The following is a 21,366-nucleotide window of genomic DNA, read 5'->3' as shown; positions in this document are numbered from 1 at the left end:
GCACAGGAGCTGCGCGCGCTACTCACTCAATGCCACGGTGACGTTTGTCACCGAATCCTCATCCCTGGCAAAACTTATTCTCAAGTTTTCTTGACGGCTTCTGCATTGCAATTTTTTTTATAAAGTACCGCGGTACACCTTTCTTGACCCAGATACTACAAAGCTTCAGATTGTTATTGGATATGCTCCCAACCCATTGATCTCTCCGTGTGGTTTCCTCCCCCTCTAGCTAGTTGCTACTAACCGGTACATGGACTCCGTGGATAATTCACGCCATGATCAAGATCACCACGCCGATGTAGCGTTCAGTGTCGAGCTGGAGGCGGAGCTCGTCGAAGGGCACGGCAATGGCGCCGCCGCCCCCACCCGTACCCGTACCGTCCTCGAGCAAGAAGAACCCGAGCCAAGAACAGAAGGCCGGCGGCGGCCTGGTCGCGCGCGGCGCCTCGCCCGGAGGCTCCACCCCGCGACCGTCGCTCGCGCGTGCTGGCGCTGGCTAAAGCACCCGGCGCACCTCGCCCTGGTCGCGTGGGCGCTCTGCGTGGCGGCGTCCGGCTCCATGCTAGCGCTCCTCCTCCTCGGGTCGCTCAACCGCGCGTTCCCCCGGAGGTCGCTTCGCAACCGGTGGATCGAGATCAACAACCAGGTGCTCAACGCGCTGTTCACGCTCATGAGCATCTACCAGCACCCCGCGCTCTTCCACCACGCCGTGCTGCTGCTCCGGTGGCGCCCCGGGGACGCCAAGGAGCTCAGGGAGGCCTACTGCCGGAAGAAGGGCGCGGCTGCGGGCTCCCGGCGCGGCGAGCGGGCTCACGTGTCCGTGGTGGTCGCGCTGCTGCACGTCGCGTGCCTGGCGCAGTACGCCATGTGCGGGCTCTACTGGGGGTACTCGCGCAGGGCGCGCCCGGACGCCGCCCTGACCGCGCTCACCGTGGTCGGCACCGCGGCGCCGGTGATCGCCGGCCTGTACATCTACTTCAGCCCTCTAGGGAGGAAACGCGGGGGGCGGAGCGTGCACCATGAGCCCGACGAACGTTCCGACCACAGCGATGGGACTGTCGCGGTTGAGGTGGCGGCCGGCGCGGACTGGGCCGGCGGCTTGCTCGACGTCGGCGACGACCCGACGGCGTGCTGGCTCTCGTGCCTCTGCACGTTCTGCGTGTTCGGGTGGAACGTGGAGCGCCTGGGCTTCGGGAACGCGCACGTGCACGCCGTCATGTTCGCGCTGCTCTGCTTCGCGCCGCTGTGGGTGCTCAGCGTCGCGGCGCTCAACATCCGGGACGACGACGTCGGCTTCGCGGTCGGCGTGGCGGGGGTGGTCCTCTGCGCGCTCGGCCTGCTCTACGGCGGGTTCTGGCGCGCGCGGATGCGGCGGAGGTACGGGCTCCCTGCCACCAACGCCTGCTGCTGCTGTGCCGCCGCGCCGTCGCTCGCGGACTACGCGCGGTGGATGTTCTGCTGGGGCTGCGCGCTGGCGCAGGAGGTGCGCACCGCTAACCTCCTCCTCCTCGACGTCGAGGCTGGAAGCGTCGGCCGGCGAGACTCCGATGGCCGTCGAGTCGATGCTGACGCGCAAACTCTGCAGCCTTTGCCGAGAGAGAGTGGAGTCAAGTCGTTTCATCAGGGAGGATCTTCGCATCCTGCAAAGCCGGCGACAACTGACGCCCACTCTGTTCAGCTGTCGAATTACTCGACGAGTAGTCAAGGCGATGAGTCGCCATTGCTGTGGCAATATCAGGTGACTAGGTCTTCTTCGCGAGAAATGACGCCTCCTGTGCCGCCATCGATACCAGAAGCAGAACGTCGACGAGTTCAGGAGTAACAGAGCAGTTGCAAATCAATGCATCGACCTGCGCTCCAGGAATGCCAATATGCGTGTACAGACTGCAGAGTTCGCGTCGTTTTTTCGCCTTTACTTTTCCTTTCGACTTTCTCCAGGGATTCAGATGTTTGCTCCAATCTTGAAACCCAAACAAGTTGTTTCCAGTTTTTGAATCGATGGCTAACGAGGCACATGATATCCATGCTCGTTCAAACACATTGTCCAAGTATTAGCAGATTGGGCCACAGTGTGAAGCCGTCGGATCTTCATGGAAACAAAAATATGGTGATGCACATGGTTGCCGTTCGATGTAAAGTGTGACAATGATCCAAGACAATGGACCTTCAATGGATTATTACAGCTCCGTGTTCACGAGTTGCTTTCCTATGTGGCCTGTAGAAGTATTATACAATTGTGTTTTCTAATCTCCATTTTAAACTATAAGATGTTTTTATTTGTCTACGTACGCAGTTTTTTCTATGCAGCTAAAAGATACACTATGTGTCTAGATATGTAGTAGAATAATATATCTAGAAAAGATAAAACATCTTATAAATTAAAAACAAGGGACCAGTTGCTTTCGATATATTATTTCCAATTTCCTAAAGTGCACCTTTGGGTTAAATTCAAATTCTCAACTTATTATTATATTTTTATTTTTATTATTTTATTATTAAATGCTCAAACAATCAAAACTTCAATATGATACGTATTTTATTGAGGGATTACTCACTTTAACTATGTTTTTAATAGTTCTTATGAATGAGAAAGCATCACCATCAAGTTTGATTCATCTCTTTATTTTTCAAAGTTGGGTATTACACTTAAGGAGTCTCTAGGAGATTAATTAGAAAAAAAAATACAAGAGACAGACTCTTCGTAAAGAGTACGTGTATACACGATTCTTTATACATAGTCTCTTAGGCTATCCGCAACCGTTACCCCTAAATTTTTCCCCCTATATCACTTTTCCCCCATATTTTTTCCCCTATTTTTTCATCTCCCGCAGCGGTTCCCTCTAAATACTCCCCTATACCCCACTACAACTATAAAATATCATTTTCTATATCAACTATCAATTTTTTATCTACTAACAATTACTCGTGGACCCACAGCACAGTGTTTAGGGTGATGAACAGTGACACACTAGATCTGAGGGGAGAGAGAAGGGTGCCGACGCGTAGGGGGTGCTGTAGGGGGCACCGCTGCGGCCGTAGGGTGCCCCCTACAGACGGCATGCAAGGGGAGGGGGATCGCTAGCGGTGACCGTTGCGCACAGCCTTAACTGCATTTAAGATTTAGAAGCTCGGAATTATACTAACTCTTAGCCGTCTCTTGTACTTCCAAAGTCTTAAAGTTGTACATGTGGTTAGACCGGTTATTTTCGCTTGCCGCTACTACACTCGAGGGGCTTCCCTAACATATAGAACCGACAACAATATGTGAGCTCCGTCACTGCTGAATGGCTTTTGTTGGCTCTCATTCGGTCATTCCAACAACGAGGCCGTTTTCTTTAAAAAAGAAGCTTGGTGTACCGGATGTGTGTTCAAATATACTTCACAAGTTTCATTGATAGTTTATAGGCTTCTTGTGAATGTACGTTTAGTATAAAGCAAGAGAAACCTGAAACCCCTTGAGCTTGCCTCTGAATCATCACCATCACCAACTCACACAGTCACATGTCACATCACACAGGTGCCATTTGGTTTGCTTCAATTATTTTCACTTTTTTTTAATGTGTGGCTCATTTGATTCATCCATGTCCAATTGTAACCACATTGCAGACATGCACAAGCATAATAAGCTAAGCCACACCGCCAGTTGGCTGGGCAACAACCTATATGTCGCATGATTCGCATCCGATCCGGTCAGATCGCAAGCACGAGGCCAGGGAGGTTCCTGCGAGCCCGGTCGGGCAGCCGGCTCTGCCACACCTGCTTCGACGGCGATGGCGACAGCGAGCACGTGGCCTTGGCCCTCTCCACCGCTGCGCCGCCGCCGCCGAGCCTCGTGACGACGAGCGCGGTGTTGCAGTACTCGCGCACCCCGGTGACGCGGCCGCCGGGGCCCACGGTCCACGCGTGCACCCAGTAGAGCGCGCCCGTCGCGTCGGCGCCCTCGGCCAGCACCGTCGGCCCGAAGGCGTCCAGGGACCGGATCTTGAACGGGAGGCCGGCGCCGGCGCCGGTGCCGGTGAGCAGGCGCATGAGCACCAGGTGCTGGTGCGCGCGCGGGCCGTGGAACCACCAGTCCACGTCCGGGTTCAGCAGGCGGCGCACGGCGTCCACGTCGCCGCGCTCCAGCGCGCGGTACAGCTCCTCGACCACCGCCTTGCTGCTCACGGCGGACGAGTCCTCGCCGTCATCGAGGCGCGGGCCGGCGTCGCCGCCGCCGCCGACGGTGTCGCGCTTGTCGCTAGCCAGCTCGGCGACGCGAGTGAAGCAAAGGCTCCGGCCGGGAAAGGGGGAGAAGAGAAGTGTACGTACAGTGTGTAGCCAAGCGTGTGCGGCTGTGCGCTAGAGTAGAGGTCGGCTTGTCCTTTATATAGAGAAAACTTGTTGGGTAGTCGCTCGCTGGCGCTGCCTTGTGATGTGAGTAGGATTCCAAAAGCATATAATTTCCCCCCTTTTTGTGGGATAAATCTAGATAGTGGTAATGCGATTCAGTTGCAGATATATACCTTGTTGCTGCAAGTTAAGAGTATTGGATCAGCTACTTTTTGAGTACAATTGGACTGAGCAAGTTTTATTGCTACGTGGTATGAACTCACAAGTCACAATCACGTAGGTTATTACTCCTACATGGAATATTTTAGTCCACATATGTTAATGCAAGTGGAAGATCCTTTCTTTTTTTTTATGTCTCTTGGTGTGGTGTTCCAGAAAAGCGACTGATTAATTAGTGAAAAAAATTCCAAGGGATGATTTATAAGCTTCAGCTATTTTTTATTCTTGGTTTAACAAAGTCTCTATACTTCCCTCGTACTAACACTAGTGATACACTAATGATGTCTTTGATTTGATGTCAAAGTAGGATAAAATAGGGTAACATCGTCCCCCAATTTTTAAGATCACGCCGCCGTCTAAAATTACTCCACCTCGCCTCCGCATAAACATCATTCAAACACTATAGAAAATGTGGCCGCTCTCTTTAATTCCTCCTCGTTCATCCAACCAAACACATCCTAAATCACATATATTGATCTCATAGGTACAAGTGTAGTGCGCCGGACAGAAGACGACAGATCATACCAGGTGAGCAAAGACGCAATAATAACAGGCCCCATGTCAATTCCGACATGCAATAATTTGCAATTGATCCATGGCACTAGCTAGCGCGAGTGGATCCTCGAATTTGGACGCATGCTGAACTTTCATACGGGCCGGATTTCACTAGGAATCTGCCGCCAGCAGTGAATTTTCAATTTGTTGCCGCTGTCCTGTCGACTGTGTCGTCGTCGACTTTTGCGCGCAAGAGTTTTTTTTTATTGGATTGTTTGATGTGCCATAAAGATTAAAGAATGTGCGTGGCATTACAGTCCAAAGGGCCGGGGCTTAAGAAAAAAAAAAACTGGCCATGCATCGACCTTGCTTTTGGCAAAAGTTAATTAAGGGATGCATCACCTGGAGCAAGATCAATTGGTGAAGGCTGCGTTTGGTGATGAAGACCGGGATGCATGCTACTATCCTGACTAAGTGTCAGTCTAGTCAGCCTGTAGCGCGCGCACTGCTGTTCCCTGCACGGCTTCAATATCATCCGTGGATCGGTCTATCTATCTTCTATATCTATCGCTCGTCGGTTTCTGCAACGCTAGCTTTATAATGCGTGAGTGCGTTTCAGCGGCTGCGGCAACCAGGGGGAGCTGAGGAGAGTGTTAGCTAGTGTTAGGTTTACAAAAGGTTATCAGTGTCTGCTGCAATATATATCTGCATGCATGGATTACGTGTGATAATATCATGGGTCCAGTGTGATAATATCATCATGCATATGGGTCGTTAGTTCTTGGATTGTGTGGCCGCTTAAGCAACTGCAAGCTACACGTAATTTTATGGTTAATTACATCAGGCTGCCGATCCAAAAAAAAAAACAGATGGTGATTAAATCAAGTGGCCCAATTTGACATATAGCTTATTCTGATGTCCTCATTATATCCTGGTCTTGAGATGCATATATAGGTAAATCAAGTGGTAATTCTGAAGCTTATTCTGACACATGTGAATCTTATTCTGACATATAGCTTATTCTGATGTCCTCATTATATCCTGGACTTGAGATGCTATATATATATAAGCACCATGCATCCAATACTTATTCGATAAGGGAATCGATCGCCTCGTCAGAGAATAGGTAACAATATAATGGAATGTTGGTAGAGTGCTTCACATGTTGAATCCTACTTGGGGAGCTAGCATATATATATTCCTGCTTGAAAACTGGTATCAACAATATCGCCCAGGAGACTCCTCGACCTTTTGGAGTATATTTGGTCCAGTTTCTGTAAAGTGTTTCCGCTGAAAAAAAAATTGGAACGTCAATCGTATGGTTAAAATTAGAAGCTGTTTTTTCTTTCAGAAGCAACAATTTTTATGTAGTATACATGTTAGTTTTTAATTTTAGCTTTCAGCTGTTCTGCATGGATGGAAATATAGCTAGAGTCGGCTTAGAGCACATATATGTCTCTCATGCCAACATGACCATACACCAAAAAACTTAAAGGATGACTCCAACAACAACCAATATGTTGAGCAATCAGCACATATGACAAGTAAAATACCACAGCAAGTGAAGACATAGGGATTTACGTGGGAAACTCCTTGCGACAATGTTGCCTTCCAACTGATGCATGACCCACAAAGCTAAAACACATAACCGGTGAGGAAACGTCTTAAATCAAGACCCCCAACAAAGTTAGAATCAAAATAACCAACAACCTGTCCCGGATTGACTGCCCTTTGATCCAACATCAAACCATATGTGCTTGTGCCTCTAAGAAAACGGAGAATCCACTGCACAACCTTCCAATGTTCTTTGCGTGGCTTTGACATAAAACGGCTCACAACACTAACTGCATATGCAATATCAGGACGTGTGCAAACCATAGCATACATCAAACTACCAACACCACAAGCATAAGGAACTTTGTACATGTACATCCTCCTCTGCATCTGCATGTGATGTGCAATAGGAGAGTATGAATCTCCACCTGAACTATGGGCGTGTTTGGTTCGGCTTTTTTCTGACCAGCTTATCTGAAAAGCTGGCTGTGGGGAAAAGCTGGCTGTTAGGAAAAGCTGGTGGTTAGAATTTAGGTGTTTGGTTCGCCAGCTGTGCAGAAAAGCTGTTCGTGAGAATCTACGTGTTTGGATAATCAGATTCCGAAATTGCAGATTCTGTTCGAAGAAACGATAAAATGAAACCCATATCGATGAAAAGGTCATTACACAATAATTAGTGCAGTTGATTACATCATAAGTCCCGTTACATTGTCATACTTAACTACGCCACTAAAGCATTAGCAATTGCATCTCGAAAAGCACTCATGTCTAACTCATCAGATGTGGTACTACTACTCTCACCTAAAGGTACATCATGACTGCTGCTACTAGGTCCTACTTCATCAAAGTCTCTATCGTGTAGAGCACTCTCTCTAATGAAGTTATGCAATGTCATACAAGCAATAATTATCTTGGATTGTTTGGTAAGCGAAAAAGAAGGGAGACTTAATAGAACTCTCCACTTCATTTTAAGCACCCCAAACGATCGCTCTATAACATTGCGTAGCGAAGAGTGTGCATAGTAAAAACTTCTTTGCTACTAATAGGTTGCCTCGCATTTTGCCATTCAGAAATGTGGTACTTCTGACCCTTATAAGGTGCAAGGTAGCCCTTTCTATTTGGATAACCTGAATCGACAAGATAGTATTTACCTACAGAAACATGAAATACATAAGTTCAATACGTAAGGCAATAATTAATAGCATATGTCATAAAAACAAGATATATAATTGTATACCTTCTGATGGCTGGGGGAACCTGTCCGCATAAGTTATCAAAGTATCTTGTAGTACTCTAGTGTCATGTACGGATCCAGGCCATCCTGTGACAACAAATGTGAACCTCATATCGAAGTCACAAACGACCATTACATTCTGCGAAGTGTAACCGTGCCGTCCAATATATTTTGCTTGCTCTGAGGCCGGGACTGCCGCTGGAAAGTGACTACCATCAATTGCTCCTATGCAGTCCTTGAAGTGTGGCCAAAATCTCGCCTCTCGCAAACGCGGATGAATCTCGGTGAAATATGGGTCTTTGGGCTTAATGATGTCAGATGACATCTTAAACAGTGCATCAAGGACTTCACTATACTTGCGACTAATTGTTTCCAATGAGTGACCAAACTTATTTCGTATTTGCCTAAAGGACTGTGGACCCCCACATGCCCACAAGAAAATGCCAAGTGCTTCCATAGTACTGACACCCCAGCTTGGAATCAGACCATAATTGTCCACCAATGTGTCATGCAATCGTCTAAACACAGTTCGTCGCATGCGAAACATATCGAAGCAGTCGTTACTATTCTCCAACGTTCTCTCCACCCATTGCAAACCAGTTTCAACCAATGTTCTTCTAGGCACCTGACTGATATTCCTGCCCCAAACATCTACAGCACATATAGCAACCACCAATTCTGCATCACTGTCATCCAATTCATTATCAAATGTGTGTGCAGCAGGGTTAGACATCTGCATGCACACAAAAAACAGAGACATATTCATATGTAACAACACTTGACATATCAATGTACAACCACAGTTTACAAGCCACATATATTCAGTATTCAAATGAGACAGAACGTTCACATTGTTCACAAGCAGACAACTCACATTATTCAAATACAAGTTCAACTCGAATATCTGGAAAACTGTTTGAAAGGGAAACTGAAGCGCACGACAAGTTTATTACTCACAACAATGAAACGACAAGACTCATAAAACAGACACAAACAACGGTAATACTGAATAAGCCTCTGTTGTCGGACCACCAGCAGCTAAGTGCACTTTTTAAGATCTATCTCGTAAGCATTGCGAAGCCAAGCGATCCTTCCTTCTTTTGTCTGCAAGTTTGCAAAAATATCTCTATACTTTTTCTCAGTCAATAGATGAGTGGCAAACAAATGTAATTGGCTGCCTTCTGGTGATCCATCATCCATAACTTGTTGCAACTGCTTTTTAATCTCAAGTCGAACAGGGTCATTGTCAGCAGAGGTAATGGACTTGTTAGTGGTCATTGAACGCGACTCAAAAGCCTCCACTAGTCTTCTCATGTACTCTTCCCTCGAATCTTTTTTCTTCTTTGGTTTTGGAGAATCATGGCGCATCTTACGCTTCCCACTAGCATTTGTGCAGGGGTCAGGTGTGCTGTTTTCACCCCCACCTAAAGTGGCTTCCAAATGATCATCAGATGATGAATTAGCATCCTCGACTCCAGGAACCAGGGTTCTTTCATTTGTGCAGACAATAGGTCCAAACATAACCTTTAGCTCATCCTCATTCTCTAGGGGGGCTGTTTTGAACATAATACAACCTGGCATTGCCTGCACCAACATGGTAGTTCCTAGTTTCAGATGGCCAAATACTATTGTTAGTCTACAAAACAAAAAAAAGATCTACTTACTTCATTTTGCTTGGCCCACCACTCATCTGGCGCACTGATTGAACCAGTATGAGGGTCTCGACCAAGACCTGTAGCCCTTTCATTTAGAGTTTTCCACTGGGTGAACATTCTCTTCAACGAGTCCCACCTATTCTTCATTTGATCCCTTGTGTACGTGCGACCAGTGCGTTCCTTAAACTTTCTTATCAGGTTAGCATACCCTTCGGCGTTTAGGAATTGTTGTGGCCTGTTCCGTGCATTCACCTCTTCTACACATATTTCTGTGTAAATTTTTGTTGCTCTACTATCCCACTTAGCAATGACCTTGCCAGACTTGTCCATCTAGTGCAAAACAAGTGTAGACGATTGAAGATATGTATTCAAGTGCAGTTACTACGACAACAAAATGAACATGTAATAATAACATAAAGTACTACCTTAAGGAGTCACATTCGTTTGCCATAATTACATATATAGACTGACCAAATTAAAGTGTTGGTGCACACAAAAGAACAGGGAACACTTCACAACTGCGCAGGAAGCAAAAGGCTGATCTGTCCCTGTGACCCTAACACCTGCCTCTAACTAGTTCTAACTTAAACTTGATGACCTCGAACAACTTCATTATCACTAAACGATGGCATCTGGTCCGAGTCATATTCAAGACCCCAGAAGTTTGCAAAGTGATCAGCAAAGTCCCAATCTGGACTAAGGTACTCGTCAGCTGGGGGTGGTGAGGACAAGGCTGACGGTTCGTAGTTGCTGTCACCCGGGTTGTTTACGTTGTTCACGATGTCCAGGTTCTCTTGCAACACCAGAGAGTCTTGCTCAAGCATGCAAGCAATGTCCTCCAATGCTACACGAAGTTTGGTAGCCTCAAAAGAGGTCAACCCGCGTCCTGGACGGATTGTTTCCCGAGCTACGGAAAATATCTTGTCCGCAATCTCTTGCATCCTTCCAATTGCCTTGTCGGCTATGGAGTCTGCTGAATCCATCTGATGTGGATTTAGGTTGTTAGTGAACTAACAAGGGGATACTAACTTGCATGTATTGACATCAATTGTGTTCTAACATGGACAACATTTGGTTGAAGCTACCATAGAGGTACTAACAAATACATGTATGAACACGTACTATTAACAAACTTGTTGTGAACAAACAAACTAACAAGTCATGACTCCAGAAATAATTGTGTTATATAACAAAACGATGGTAATCCCTGTAAACCGTAAACACATAATTTGCTAAGCCATGGGGACTCTAACAATTTGTGTATGTAATTACCTTGGCTGCTGTTGATCTTGGAAGCGAATATGCAGACACCGAGTTGGTACGAATTGCTGAAGGCGACAATGAAGGTAAATTGATTTAGTACGTCTTGCATAGCGTTTACATGAACTGAAGTAGTAACTGCCTCCGGATCGAGGCGAGCAACAGCCTACCTCGGAAGATGCCGACGCGACGGGGGGAACCAGAGCAAGACGGAGCGACGTCGCCGGTGTGAGTGAGCCAACGCTACGGACAGTAAACGGTCAAGTCTCCCACCGCGACGAAGGTGGAGAATGAGAGGGCCGGATGGAGGAAAGAGCTCACGTACCTCCGACGACGGGGGAAGAAGGTTCCTTCTCGACGACTCTCAGGCTCGGCCGAGGGTGCACGAACCCTAGCGAAGACAGGATTGAGACGCCGCAGTGGGGAGGAAAACCAACGGACAGGAAAGGAAGAGGTCGCCGAGGAGTGGGTCGTACCTGTTGCGGGGAGGAGATCGACCTGGCGGCGGTCCGTTGGATGCGCAGCGGCGGCGGGTTCGTTGGCGGCGGCAGAGGCGCGGTTCGTCGCCTAAACCCTAGCGAAGTGGGCGGGGGCTTCCGTTAGAAGCGAAGTGAGGGCGGCTTCGTGCGGAGTGTGTGCGCTCGGCTTCTATCCGAAGCGCTACGACGAAAAGCCGCCTCAGAAGCTGGCCGTTTGGATACAGCTTCAGTTTCTGGCGGCCAGAAGCCGCCCAGAAGTTGAAACAAACAGCCACTATATCATCTAACTGACCATTAGCTGCATATGACTCATCATCTGCCTCATCAGCGTCATGAACACCACCTGCAAACTCTGACAGCAATGGCATCTGCTGCTGATTGGCAACTATAGTAGACTCGGTAACTAGAGTATCCACCTCAAATGTTACCCTCTGTGCTACCCTCTCTACCTCAGGATCGCCACCTGAAGAAGCTCCACCTCAAGTGGGAGCCTCTCCCAACTGTAGAAAACCCGGAGTAACGACCGCCATCTCATCGAAGGTCACATCTCTTCTGACGATCACCCTTGGGGGTTTATCTTCTTTACACCACAAGTGATACCACTTAACTCCATCACCATAACCAAGAAAGACACACTTCAAAGCTCGAGGTTGCAACTTGTTCTGGCGAATGCGAGCATACGCGGGACACCCAAACACCCTTAAGTGATCATATTGAGGTGGTTTGCCAGACCACACTTCCTCTTGTGTCTTACACTCAATTGCTGTCCACGGCGAGCGGTTTACCAAATAGCATGTTGTGGTAACAACCTCTGCACAAAGACTGTGGTAAACCTGCATGGGAAAGCATGTAGTGGATCCTCTCCAATAGTGTGTTGTTCATACGTTCCGCTACTCCATTTTGTTATGGAGTACCAACTATCCTGTAGTGTCTAGTAATGTCGGTGTCCCGACAAAACTTCTCAAACTCTTCTGAGCGAAACTTAGTGCCATTGTCTGATCTCAAATATTTGACCTTCCTTTCTGTCTGTGTTTCCACCATAGCCTTCTACCGATAGAAATGAGAAAATGTCTCATCCTTGGACTTTAGGATGTAGATCTAAACCTTTCTGCTGAAATCATCAAAAAGGTTAACAGATATTTTCCACCTCCAACTGAAGTAACTGGTGCTGGACCCCACAAATCAGTATGCACTTAATCAAGGATGCCTCTAGTCGTGTGCAAAGACTTGCTGAATCTCAAATGAGTTTGCTTCGCAAAATCACAATGCTCACATAACTGCAAACTGCATGTCTTTCGACTTCCCAATAGGCCACGAGGACTCAACTCAGACATACCCTGCTCAGACATGTGCCATAATTTAGTCATGGTGTCATCATCCAGATGGGAACTAAAAGCTACTGCAACTGTCCCAGTAGCAAACTACCCTGCAAGAAATACATATCATCTGTATCAGGAGTAGTAAGGGCCTTCATCACACACAAGGAACCTCTAAACACATTGATATGATATTTGTCAGTCACAAATTTATAGCCTTTCCGATCAAGTGCCTTAAAGGAGATCAAATTCTTGGTCAGCCCAACAACATGGCGAACATATGTGAGAGTACAGATAATGCCATCAAAGATCTTGAATCTGATTGTGTCAATACCAACCACCTTGCATTTTGTGTTGTTGCCCACAGAAACTAAGCCCCCATTCATGGGCTCATAAGTGGAAAACCACTCTCTGTGCAGACACATGTGGTAAGAACAAGCAGAACCAAGAACCCAACCAGTGTAGAAGCTCATATCACAATCAGTTGAGACACTAGAAGCACACTGCCCAACTGAAGAACCATCTGCACTGACAATAAGAAAATTACCATACTCTCCAGTATAATTATCTGCAACTGCCACAGTAGCTAAAGAAGATTATCACCTTTGCTACCATTATTTTCTTTGCCCTTCTTTTTCTTCAATTTACGACAATCCCACTTAATATGGTCGAATTCCTTGCAATAGGGGCAACATATTTCATTCTTGCTCAAACGTGGCCTAGAACGACCCTTTGATTTTCTTCTACCACTGTTAGAAGAACCACCAACATCATAACCACGGTCTTTGGACCTCCCACGGTTCACCACAAGACCTTCACCTTCCCCACGATTCTCCAAATGTGAGTTCTTGAGCAAATCCTTTAACATAAGGATAGAAGTAATATCATCCATGGAGATAGAATTTGTACAATAAAGGATCTGATCTCCAATGGAATCATATGAATCTGGGAGTGAGCACAAGAACAAAATGGCCAAATGATCATTATCCATAGAGTTGCCCACATTTTGGTAGTCAAGCACTGCTTTGTTGAACTCATCAATATACTGCTTGATAGGAGTGTCTTCTTGCATACGCATCCTAAACAAGCGCATCATGAGGTAGAAACGACTTGAGAGTGACTTGTCCAAATAGAGAGTTTCCAATTTCTTCCAAAGAGCTAAAGCAGTCTTCTCCTCACAAACTTGCCTCGACACATTATCTGCAAGAGCCAAACGAAGCACTGCCAATGCTCTCTTATGAATATTCTTCATCTCTTCTCTAGAAGTGGAAGCCAAATCAGGATCACCATCCTCCAAAGTAGCCTCCAAACTCTTGTCAACTAACATAGATTGTATTTTAACTTGCCATAGCCAAAAGTCACCAGTTCCATCAAACTTGCTTACCTCCAAATGTGACATTTTGAAATAGTAACCAAGTGCCTTTGATATAATGTGATACCAGTTGTGAGGGTCGAACGCTGTGGAAGCGGGCACCAAACATCAGCAAGCTAAGCTATCACAAGCAATTCACCGAACACCTTGTGTGCATGAACCAAACAAAGCGCCCAGGCTTCAGATAAAGCAACCACAAATTGTCCAGCAATACAACAACGCTATATGCACAGAAATCGGTTCACTACAACATCAACCCCATGAACAAATCACCAACATATCAAAGGACACATATATGTCTCTCATGCCAACATGACCATACACCAAGAAACTTGAAGGATGGCTCCAAAAGCAAGAAATATGTTGAATAATCAGCACATATGACAAGTAAAATACTACAACAAGTGAAGACACATGGATTTACGTGGGAAACTCCTTGCAGAGAGAAAACCCACGGGCGGCGGCAAGCAAAACTCCACTATGAAGATGAAGAATACAAGAGATGGGAGCCAACAAATGAGGGGAGGCTCTGGATCCCCAAATCGCTCTCTCAAGTTTGTGGATTGGTGCCTCTCAATCTCCCCTCTCCTCTCTCTATGCCTAGCTCTCTCTTCTCTGGTTTGCAAATGAGCTAGATGCTAGCCCCTAAAGACAGAGCATCATACAAGGTGCACTTATTGGGGCTGGTCTGGCCTTTTTGCAGAAGACCCCCTGCTGACCCCCAAGGTGGTTGGACATAGCCGACACTACGAGGATGTGTATAGTCGACCCTAAAAGACAAATAGATGTGGATATTCCACAATAGGAGATAGAAATATTTAATAATTCAAGTCCATATCAAACAAAATATGTCTTATCTTTAGTACCGTATGAGTGGTTGACGGGACATCTATATAATTTATGTGGTTGATTTTTTATGTACCTTGAGCGGTTGAGAAAAATACCAAGATCTGTCATGTGCACGCTGCCATCGAGGCATGGCGCGGTCGCGATTACAGTGCGACATAGCGTTGATGTCTGGAAGATAGATAGTATCAATGTCAAATGTCACGAACATTCTCTCGCCACTCCTGAGCCTTGATCTCCTCTGCTACATCCACACAAACACCATTTGTTGCCACCGGTTATTTAGTATCGATTTTCTATTAAAATGCAATTGAAAGTGTCTAACTTTCTAACGATCAAAAAATGTGATAGGGATTTCCCTCGACTAAATGCAGGTACCTACTTCTTCACCTAGGCCTTGGTACCTTGGTCCTTAAGTGAAAGGAAAATAGTCTCAATATTTCCTATAATCAATTTTGGTGTTTGACGACCATCACAAACCTTGTGGACTAACCAGTTTGCCTAGTTGATCATTTCACAGGTGCATAAGTTCATCTACAACCATTCTAAGTCGACTGTCCGGAATACCGTAGATTATTCCGGACAGGAGAAGCTTTTTTGGAAAAAACACATACGCGCGGACCATCTGGGCCCTTACGGCGGACCGTCCGCGGCACCAAGATGACCCTCGGACAGGAACACTGCAAAAACACAAGTCTACACTACGGACCGTCCGATGGAGAAGCGAGCACCGTCCGAGACCAAGCGCAGACCGTCTAGCCTCAGGCGCGGACCGTCCGGTCATGAAGAACCAGAAAAACCCGAAGGTGACGGGTTCGGTAAAATGAATTATAAGCGTCCTCACGGACCGTCCGGGGTGCACGACCGGACCGTCCGCGACTGCCGTACCTGACATCTGACGACGCATTTAATGCATAGTAGCCGTTGATATAGCCGCTACTGCTGACCGTTGCGATTTCAGCCGTTGATGTATAGGGGCAGACCATCCGGACCAGGGGCGCGGACCGTCCACGGTCGGTAGAAATGGAGCAACGGCTAGGAAGTGGTTGGGGGCTATAAATACAACCCCAACCACCTCCATTCAAAAAAAACCCAAGCACTTCAATTCTTCACATTCAATACAAGAGCTAGCAATCCATTCAAAGACACAATCAAAGCTTCCAATCTCTCCAAGTTCCACAATTGAGACAAGAGATCATTAGTGATTAGTGACTTGTGAGAGAAAGTGATCTGTTTGTTATTTGTCGCTCTTGTCGCTTGGCTTTTGCAATTGTGCTTTCTTCTTCTTCCATTCTTATTCTCAAGTGACTTGTAATCAAAGCAAGAGACACCAAGTGTGTGGTGGTCCTTGTGGGGTCTAAGTGACCCGTTTGATTAAGGAGAAAGCTCACTCGGTCTAGGTAACCGTTTGAGAGAGGAAAAGGGTTGAAAGAGACCCGGTCTTTGTGACCACCTCAACGGGGACTAGGTTCTTTGGAACCGAACCTCGGTAAAACAAATCACCGTGTTCATCCGCTTTATTTTCTTGGTTGATTTGTCTTTCCCTTCTCTCCCAGACTCGGATTTAATTCTAACGCTAATCCCGGCTTATAGCGTGTTTAAGTTGTAAATTTCAGATTCCGCCTATCCACCCCCTCTAGGCGACTTTCAATTGGTATCAAAACCTGGTACTTCATTAAGAGTCTAATCACTCGAAGTGATGTCGGGAGGATCCACCAAGAGGGAGATGGAAACAGCCACAAGCCACGGGAAGGCTCCATCAAGGGAGTCCGGCGCCAAAGTAAGGGAGGAATCACCTTCCCGCGTCAAGTCGCACCAGAGTGGCGACAAGAAGAAGAAGATGAAGAAAGTGGTCTACTACGAGACCGATTCTTCGTTGCCCTCCACCTCCGGCTCCGACACTCCGTCCATCACTTCTAAGCGCCATGAGCGCAAGAAGTTTAGTAAGATCCCCCTACGCTATCCTAGCATTTCTAAACACACTCCTTTACTTTCCGTCCCATTAGGCAAACCACTAGTTTTTTACGGTGAAGATTATTGTATGTGGAGTGATAAAAAGAGGCATCATCTAACCTCACTCCACGCTAGAATTTGGGACATTGTTGAGTTTGGAGCGCAGGTACCATTCGTGGGGGATGAAGGATATGATTCGGACGAGGTCGGCCAAATCCGGCACTTTGATTCCCAAGCCACCACTATACTCCTCACCTCTCTATGTCGAGAGGAGTATAATAAGGTGCAAGGGCTAAAAAGTGCCAAAGAGATTTGGGACGTATTAAAGACCGCGCATGAAGGGGATGAAGTGGACAAGATCACCAAGCGGGAGATGATTGAGGGGGAGCTCGGTCGATTCATCCTCAAACAAGGAGAGGAGCCACAAGCAATGTACAACTGGCTCAAAACCTTGGTCAACCAAGTGCGGAACCTCGGGAGCACCAAATGTGATGACCATGAAATGGTCAAGGTTATTCTAAGATCACTTGTTTTTCGTAATCCTACACAAGTTCAATTAATTCGTGGTGATCCTAGATATAAGCTAATGTCTCCCGATGAGGTTATAGGAAAATTTGTGAGCTTTGAGTTGATGATCAAAGGCTCCAAACAAATCATCGAGCAAGGCGGCACCTCCACACCCGAGGTGCAACCCGTCGCATTCAAAGCAACAGAAGAAAAGAAAGAAGAGTCCACATCAAGTAGGCTCCCCATCGACGCCTCCAAGCTCGACAACGAGGAAATGGCGCTCATCATCAAGAGCTTCCGCCAAATCCTTAAGCAAAGGAGGGGGAAGGATTACAAACCCTGCTCCAAGAAAGTATGCTACAAATGTGGTAAGCCCGATCACTTTATTGCAAAATGTCCTACGTCTAGTGACAGTGACAGGGGCGACGACAAAAGAGGAAAGAGGAAGGAGAAGAAGAAATACTACAAGAAGAAAGGCGGCGATGCCCATGTGTGTCGGGAATGGGACTCCGACATGAGCTCCATCGACTCCTCCTCCGACGAGGACGCCGCCAACATCGCCGTTAACAAGGGCCTCCTCTTCCCCAACGTCGGCCACAAGTGCCTCTTGGCAAAGGATGATAAAAAGAAGGTAAAATCTAGAGCCTCCACTAAATATACAACATCTAGTGATGAGGGTAGCTCTAGTGAAGATGAGGATGATTTGCTTAGTCTTTTTGCCAACCTTAACATGCAACAAAAGGAAAAACTAAATGAATTGATGGGTGCTATTCATGAGAAGGATGGACTCTTGGATAGCCAAGAGGAATTCCTCATTAAGGAAAATAAAAAGCATGTTAAGGTGAAAAATGCTTATGCTAAGGAAATAGAAAAAATGCAAATTTGACTAAGGAGCTTAGCATTTGCCATGACACCATTAGCGACCTTAGAATTGAAAATGCCAAATTGATTGCTAAGGTTGAGAAGTCAAATGAATGTGATGATTCAATTGTCAATCTTAAAAATGATAATGCTAGTTTAATTGCTAAGATTGATAAATTGAATAAATCAATTTCTAGCCTTAAAATTGAAAATGCTAGTTTAATTTCAAAGGCTAAGGAATTGAATGTTTTCAATATTTCTATTTCCAATCTTAGAAATGAGAATGCTACTTTATATACTAAGATAGAGGAATTAAGATCTTGCAAACCCTCTACTTCTACTGTTGAACATATTTCTATTTGCACTAGATATAGAGATGTTAATGTTGATGCTATCCATGATCACCTAGCCTTAATTAAACAACAAAATGATCACATAGCTCAACTTACTGCTAAAATTAATGAGCATGAGATAGAAAATGAAAAATTCAAATTTGCTAGAAGCATGCTCTATAATGGAAGATGCCCTGGCATTAAGGATGGCATTGGTTTCCAACAGGGAAGCAATGTCAAGCTTAATGCCCCCAAAAGATTGTCTAACTTTGTAAAGGACAAGGCTCCCATGGCTCAGGATAACGAGGGTTACATTTTATATCCAGCTGGTTATCTTGAGCACAAGATTAGGAGAATTCATGCAAAGAAGTCTCATTCTGTTTCCCACCATGCTTTTATGTATAAGAATGAGGCTTCTAGCTCTAGGCATACCATTCATATTAAAATGCCTAAAAATAAAACTCCTACTGCATCAAATGATTCTAATGTTTCATTTAAAACTTTTTATGCATCTTATGTGCTTACTAACAAATCAGGCAAAGTAATTGCCAAATATGTTGGGGGCAAACACAAGGGCTCCAAGACTTGTGTTTGGATACCCAAGGTGCTTGTCTCTAATGTGAAAGGACCCAAGACTATTTGGGTACCTAAGAACAAGGCCTAAACTTGTTTTGTAGGTTTATGCATCCGGGGGCTCAAGTTGGATCATTGATAGCGGATGCACAAACCACATGACAGGGGAGAAAAGGATGTTCTCCTCCTACGAGAAAAACGAAGATCCCCAACGAGCTATCACATTCGGGGATGGAAATCAAGGTTTGGTCAAAGGACTTGGTAAAATTGCTATATCTCCTGACCATTCTATTTCCAATGTTTTTCTTGTAGATTCTTTAGATTATAACTTGCTTTCAGTTTCTCAATTATGCAAAATGGGTTACATCTGTCTTTTTACGGATATAGGTGTTACTGTCTTTAGAAGAAGTGATGATCCAGTCGCATTTAAGGGAGTATTGGAGGGTCAGCTATACTTAGTTGATTTTAATAAAGCTGAACTCGATACTTGCTTAATTGCTAAGACTAATATGGGTTGGCTCTGGCATCACCGACTAGCCCATGTTGGGATGAAGAATCTTCACAAACTTCTAAAGGGAGAACACATTTTGGGACTAACCAATGTTCATTTTGAGAAAGACAGGGTCTGTAGCGCATGTCAAGCAGGAAAGCAAGTTGCTGCCCACCATTCACACAAGAACATCATGACGATCGACAGGCCGCTTGAGCTACTCCACATGGATTTATTCAGCCCAATCGCTTACATAAGCATCGATGGGAGTAAGTATTGTCTTGTAATTGTGGATGATTATTCTCGCTTCACTTGGGTATTCTTTTTGCAGGAAAAATCTCAAAGCCAAGAGACTTTAAAGGGATTCTTGAGATGGGCTCAAAACGAGTTCGGATTAAGAATCAAGAAGATAAGAAGCGACAATGGGACGGAGTTCAAGAACTCTCAAATAGAAGGGTTTCTTGAGGATGAGGGCATCAAGCATGAGTTCTCTTCTCCCTACACACCTCAACAAATGGTGTAGTGGAGAGGAAGAATAGAACTCTACTAGACATGGCAAGGACCATGCTTGATGAGTACAAGACTCCTGATCGGTTTTGGGCTGAGGCGATTAACACCGCCTGCTACTCCATCAACCGGCTCTACCTTCACCGAATCCTCAAGAAAACATCTTACGAACTCCTCACCGGTAAAAAGCCCAATGTTTCATATTTTAGAGTCTTCGGTAGCAAATGTTTTATTCTTGTTAAAAGAGGTAGAAAATCTAAATTTGCTCCTAAGGCTGTAGAAGGCTTTTTACTGGGTTATGACTCAAACACAAGGGCATATAGAGTCTTCAACAAATCCACTGGATTAGTTGAAGTTTCTTGTGACATTGTGTTTGATGAGACTAATGGCTCCCAAGTGGAGCAAGTTGATCTTGATGAACTAGATGATGAAGAGGTTCCGTGCGTCGCGCTAAGGAACATGTCCATTGGGGATGTGTGTCCTAAGGAATCCGAAGAGCCTCCACAAGCACAAGATCAACCGTCATCTTCCATGCAACCATCTCCACCAACCCAAGATGAGGATCAAGCTCAAGACAATGAAGAAGAAGATCAAGAAGATGAGCTACCTCAAGCGGAGGACAATGATCAAGGGGGAGATGACAATGATCAAGACTAGGAAGATGATCAAGAAGAATAGGGTCAAAGACCGCCACACCCAAGAGTCCACCAGGCGATTCAAAGAGATCACCCCGTGAACTCCATCCTCGGTGATATTCATAAGGGGGTAACAACTCGATCTCGAGTCGCACATTTTTGTGAACATTACTCATTTTTGTGAACATTACTCTTTTGTGTCTTCTATTGAGCCATACAGGGTGGAAGATGCATTAAGAGATTCAGATTGGGTGTTGGCAATGCAAGAGGAGCTCAACAACTTCACGAGGAATGAGATATGGCATTTAGTTCCACGTCCTAACCAAAATGTTGTAGGAACCAGGTGGGTATTCCGCAACAAGCAAGATGAGCATGGTGTGGTGACAAGGAACAAAGCCCGACTTGTGGCCAAGGGATATTCACAAGTCGAAGGTTTGGATTTCAGTGAAACCTATGCACCCGTAGCTAGGCTTTAGTCAATTCGCATATTACTTGCCTATGCTACTCACCATGGCTTTAAGCTGTATCAAATGGACGTGAAGAGTGCCTTCCTCAATGGACCAATCAAGGAAGAGGTCTATGTTGAGCAACCTCCCGGCTTTGAAGATAGTGAGTACCCTAACCATGTCTATAAACTCTCAAAGGCGCTTTATGGGCTCAAGCAAGCCCCAAGAGCATGGTATGAATGCCTGCGAGATTTTCTTATCACTAATGGGTTCAAAGTCGGTAAAGCCAATCCTACTCTCTTT

The 21,366-nt window shown here is 45.8% G+C and overlaps 2 protein-coding genes across 2 annotated transcripts; one reads left to right on the top strand and one right to left on the bottom strand.

The window, feature by feature from the left end:
* The first annotated feature begins 203 nt into the window (after positions 1-203).
* Positions 204-1,999, top strand: LOC100281137 (SAG20). The gene has a single exon (NM_001154056.2). The coding sequence runs from the start codon at positions 251-253 to the stop codon at positions 1,820-1,822; it is 1,572 nt and encodes a 523-aa protein (NP_001147528.2). The 5' UTR covers positions 204-250; the 3' UTR covers positions 1,823-1,999.
* Positions 2,000-3,364: 1,365 nt separating this feature from the next.
* LOC111064652 (uncharacterized) lies at positions 3,365-4,335 on the bottom strand. Its single transcript, NM_001354725.1, has one exon. It carries the CDS (start codon positions 4,027-4,029, stop codon positions 3,691-3,693), a length of 339 nt encoding a protein of 112 aa, NP_001341654.1. The 5' UTR covers positions 4,030-4,335; the 3' UTR covers positions 3,365-3,690.
* Between the last annotated feature and the right edge of the window lie 17,031 nt (positions 4,336-21,366).

This window comes from Zea mays, chromosome 6, assembly GCF_902167145.1.
Source record: "Zea mays cultivar B73 chromosome 6, Zm-B73-REFERENCE-NAM-5.0, whole genome shotgun sequence".
In the NCBI taxonomy this organism is placed as follows: domain Eukaryota; kingdom Viridiplantae; phylum Streptophyta; class Magnoliopsida; order Poales; family Poaceae; genus Zea; species Zea mays.
The sequence above is the reverse complement of the archived record's forward strand: the minus strand, read 5'-3'. Positions and strand labels throughout refer to the sequence as shown.

Coding starts and splice junctions, on each gene's coding strand:
- LOC111064652 (NM_001354725.1), bottom strand. CDS start 4,029: ATGCGCCTGCTCACCGGCACCGGCGCCGGCGCCGGCCTCCCGTTCAAG.
- LOC100281137 (NM_001154056.2), top strand. CDS start 251: ATGGACTCCGTGGATAATTCACGCCATGATCAAGATCACCACGCCGAT.